This window comes from Etheostoma spectabile, chromosome 19 (genome assembly GCF_008692095.1).
Source record: "Etheostoma spectabile isolate EspeVRDwgs_2016 chromosome 19, UIUC_Espe_1.0, whole genome shotgun sequence".
In the NCBI taxonomy this organism is placed as follows: domain Eukaryota; kingdom Metazoa; phylum Chordata; class Actinopteri; order Perciformes; family Percidae; genus Etheostoma; species Etheostoma spectabile.
In genome coordinates this window covers 12,756,174-12,760,851 of record NC_045751.1, presented here as the reverse complement: position 1 = coordinate 12,760,851, position 4,678 = coordinate 12,756,174, and the positions used below count along the sequence as shown (strand labels likewise).

At 41.7% G+C, this 4,678-nt stretch overlaps 1 protein-coding gene across 7 annotated transcripts in view; it reads right to left on the bottom strand.

The window, feature by feature from the left end:
- Positions 1-283: 283 nt before the first annotated feature.
- The window catches only part of clcn3 (chloride channel 3), a 39,408-nt gene continuing 35,013 nt past the window's right edge, over positions 284-4,678 (bottom strand). For all 7 annotated transcript variants that reach the window (XM_032544536.1, XM_032544533.1, XM_032544537.1 and 4 more), the window contains 2 exons: positions 2,250-2,935; positions 284-566 (listed from right to left, as the gene is read on the bottom strand). Coding sequence is in view for 6 of the 7 variants with exons in the window: in XM_032544533.1 (XP_032400424.1) it covers positions 2,762-2,935 (174 nt within the window). In the remaining variant the exon portion in view is untranslated. The remainder of the gene's footprint in view (positions 567-2,249; positions 2,936-4,678) is intronic.

Genomic DNA, 4,678 nt, shown 5'->3' with positions numbered 1-4,678 from the left:
TTTTAAGACTTTTCATCCATGTGTGGCTTAAATTTTGAGCTGAACATTTCATTCTTGACCTTAGAAACAGCAGCAAACTTTATTTGCTAATGAAGACTGCAAAATCTGGTTAGAAGCGCCAAACAAGCAAGTGGGCCTCGAGTAGAAATTTCTTTGGCAAAAGAAAAAAAAACAAAAAACTCAAGAAATTATATTTTGTAAAGTGCAGAGAATCCAGAGTGAAATCAAGCTGTGGAAAAAAATGACAGGAATAAACCCCCAAATAAGCACCACGACCACCACCCTGTGTAACTTGAATCTTTTTGTTCCTTTTAATTTAAAACAAAATTTAATCTTTACATATTTTGTCTTAAATGTACAATCAAACAATCAATGTAATCATACGTAAAATTCTTCATAATGCACAACTCTATCGACACTAACCATAAATTAAAAAAAAGAAAACATTGAGATCCGTATGAAATACAATGTTAGGCAACACCACTGGTTAACAAAGACGACGCTCTGCTGCCTTTCGACAGCAGGAGCTGCAACGGAAACAAGTATATGGGATGAACCCGACCTTCCTCACACACACACACACGCACGCACGCACGCACCACTCTACAAGTAAAGTGCTACCGTTTGTCCCCACTTGACTGACTCCTTCCCTTCATTTCCCTTTATCGTTTGCACTTCAAAAGGATCACAACACGTTACATGTTCCAAGGACAAAAAGGGAAAGGCAGGTGGAGTAGCAGGTGTTACTTCTACAGATGTAGCAAAACTGGACAAGTAAGAGCACAACCTGCTATCACTAAAAGCAGCGTGCAGATGTGGCTGGATGCGTGTGTAGCTAACAGCAGTGGTTCTTGACGTGGGTCGTGAGTTGGTTGACAGGACATGATATGAGAATGGGGGGGGGGGGGGGGGGACTGGGCCATTTTTCACACAAAATTAACTTATTTTCAGCTTGAAATTAAAAGGTTCAGTACTGAATCAGTGGTCTTTCGTATGTTGTGCTGGTGGGTTTGTGCAGCAAAAGTAGTATAAAGCAGATATTTGCTGGCCCCAGATTCTAAAATGTGAGGATTTACAGCTTTACTCAGTTTCATATCATTATGACTCCAATATGTTTGTGTTTTGGACTGGTGGGAAGACAAAACAAGCAATTTAGAGACATTAACTTGGGTTATTTGACCAAACTTGGCCTTGAGTAATAAAAAAAACAAAAAAAAACATCCAACGATTGTTGGTTCTTTCGTGACCTTTTTTGTACTGGTTTTGATTTCCTGTATTTTGTCATTTTAAATCATGTTAAGGTGTCAAAATATCAACATCTCAACTGATCAGATGCCTCAACCTTCAGACATCTGGCACACACTATCAACTGTTGCAAATACTCTTTAATCAGAGTGTGATGTGGACAATATGAAAATCTCTTTAGCTTATTTGTCATTTCCAGTTAGGTTTTCGTTGAGCACAGTAGGTTCCTGCTTCCAAAGATGTATGGAGTGTTTCTTTCCTCTGATAAACTAATGGAAAAATAATATATACCGAAAAAAATAGTTTGTTTGAAAATATACAATGTTCTTACCCAAAGAAGTGGACAGATTTCAGAAAAAGAAAACAAGAAGTCACCATGTAGCATTAACACCATCCTTCTCCAATCAACCGATCACTTCAAACAGTGCAGATTCACAGTTTTGTTTTGCTTGAAGTCGTAAAAACCTAATTGATTATAGCAAGATCAATAGTCTAAAAGTGGCAAGAGTAATAGTTTGACAAGAAAAAGGAAATTTTATATATTTTGTGTACCCTAACAGTACACAGAAGAACTCAACATGGACACTTTCTTTTTGTTTTCCTTTACAGACACACTCGACCTGTGACGCACGCACACACACAGCTACAACTGGTAAAGAAAAGAAAACACACTCATTTCCATCTGAAAGTTCTTAAAATACAGTCCCCATCTATGCCTCTCTCCCACACACACACACCTCATATAGACCAAAATGTGATCGTGGCTTTTTGCAGGTGCACGTCCTCTGTTCCCATGGTAACCTGACTGGAATGTAGTGCTGCTAGGGACACACACACACACACACACACACACACACACACACACACACACACACACACACCCACACACACCACACACACACACACACACACACACACACACACACACACACACACACCACAACACACACACACACACACACACACACACACACACACACACACACCCACACACACACACACACCCCACACACACACACACACACACACACACACACACACACACACACACACACACACAGGTGTGTGTGCAGTGGGGGAGGAAAGTGAGTTATCTGAACGGAAGCCTGGAGGTTTAAGGTCCCTCATCGCGTCCCTCATCAGCGGTTCATTCTGACCTCTGTCCACTGCCAGGCAACGTCTACCACGACCTCAGCGGAGACAGGACAAGGGTGAGGCACATGAAGAGTGCAAAGGGGTAAATCTTTACAGGTTATGTGTATGTGAAGAGAGAGCATGCATGTATGTATGTATGTATGTGGTGTCTGCAATGCAAAAGTGGGCGTTTTGGGGATTTTGTACTTCACTTGTGTGTGTCTTCAACCCGTGACCTCCATGTCCACAGAAGCCAGAATAACAAAGTCGTTTATCGTGTCTTTTCCCTCTCATGGCCGCTAAGTCTCTGGGAACCACAGTCGGTCTGCGAGGTTAGGGGTCTACAGCTGGAAACTAAAAATAAAAAAACGGGGTCCAAATGTCAGAGATTGGAGCCGTCCAGGAGGTGCACCTCCTCCTCGCTGTCGTCTCCCCCTCCCCCCCGGGCGTCCTGGAAGGATCGGATCAGTTGAACATGATGGACTCGGGATCTAGGTTTGCCATTTGAGCCATGTGACGAAGGATATCTTTTTTTGTGATAATACCAAGAAGCCGCCTGCAGAGGGAGACAAAGGAAGAGGAAGGAAAGTGAGAGAAGAAAATGTTAAAAGAAGTGAGGAGGTGCTGCTGGTTTGGAGTGAAGGAGAGATAACAACATCATGTTTTTGTTGGCAAGTTTTGTTCAAATAACAAGAAAGTCATTAAAGACAAATGCACATGACTTTAGTTGGATTCTATTTGGGTTTATTAGAATCATAAAATACATTTCTGGACATTGAGTAAAAAGCCAACAAAAACACTGGTCCCTGAGAAAGCAAAAGTCAGCAGGAGGAAAACAGGGAGTGTGTAACCAGAGGAAAAAAGGGATGAAAGCAGGTCTGAAACAGCACCCTCTACCAGAAAGGAGGGTGTTATTTCGGACACTGACCCCACTGTTTTATGTTATCGGTCCAAAGAGCTGGTGAGAAGGAAAAACTGGATCCTACAAGGAGACAGGAAGTAGTGAACAGGATATGGAAAAGAGTTAGAACCTCTGAGAAGGAGGAGACGAGGGGACTGTCAAACAAGTCAGAAATCATTTAAAAATGGGGGATGCACACGCACACGCACAGCATGGATCAAATTATTAATTAGTTGTGCCAAAAATGTTCATCAATTATCTGCTGATTTAAACTACGGATTTCATGCATGCTTTTAATAAATCAAGTATCTGTTCATTTCTTACACTGCACTGACTTTTATTCTTGTATTTGATACCCATCTTATTCTATTCTATTCAAAAATGTTTTGATTTGAATTGCTCTTTTATTTTCTATAAAGCACTTTGCGTTGCCTTGCTGAATTTGTGTACACACACACACACACACACACACACACACACACACACACACACACACACACCACACAACACACACACAACACCCACACACACACACACACACACACACACACACACACACACACACACACACACACAATCCTAAGATTCTTTTCTATGTAAAACAATTTCACAGCCTCTACATTTCTTCACTCTGTGTTCTTTATTCCATTTTCTTCCTTTTTAAAGTTAAAATGTATATAAAACCAGTAGAGATAGCCATGATTAGACACTTAAGACTTCCATAGTGATGGTAGAATTTCTGAGTCATGTGACGGAGCTGCCTCCTCCTCCTCCTCTCTACTATGGTGCACATTTACCTGGTCGAGCGTCTCTAAACATTCTGTTAGTCAAGGTTACTCCTGCTGATTCAAGAGCACATCGCAGGCTAAGGGTAAATGTAAAATTGCTTTGATTTGCCAGATGACAACATCATACTTGCGCTCTTGAATTCAGCTGTGAAAGTAGTCTGAGGTCAAGTGAAGAAAAGGATCGGGAGCCAAAACAGCTGATAGCAGTGAGGAGAAGCTGTCCATCTGCTGCAGAGCTGGGTCCAAGAAAGCCGAGGTTTGTTTTTAACACGGTCATTTGGACTCTGGGAGTTTAAGTGTTGTTAGTGAGAGATTTAAGCTTCATTTGAACCCTAAACAGGCAAATAAAGTGCACCAAAAATGAGTGAAAACAAACATTTGAGTCTGAGTGAGAAGAGTGATAGGACCTGTAAGAGGTATTAGAACTACAGCTACCATCAAACACAGATCAGACCTGGGTTTCCCCCAAAGAGCTGCTGAAATCTACGACGGCCTTGTTAATTTTAAAGCATTGAAATAAACAAAAACAGTCGTAGATGCTAGAGATACCAACTACAGATTAGAGTGCAATAAGGGTCAAGTGTGTGGGGGGGGGGGGGGGGGGGGGGGG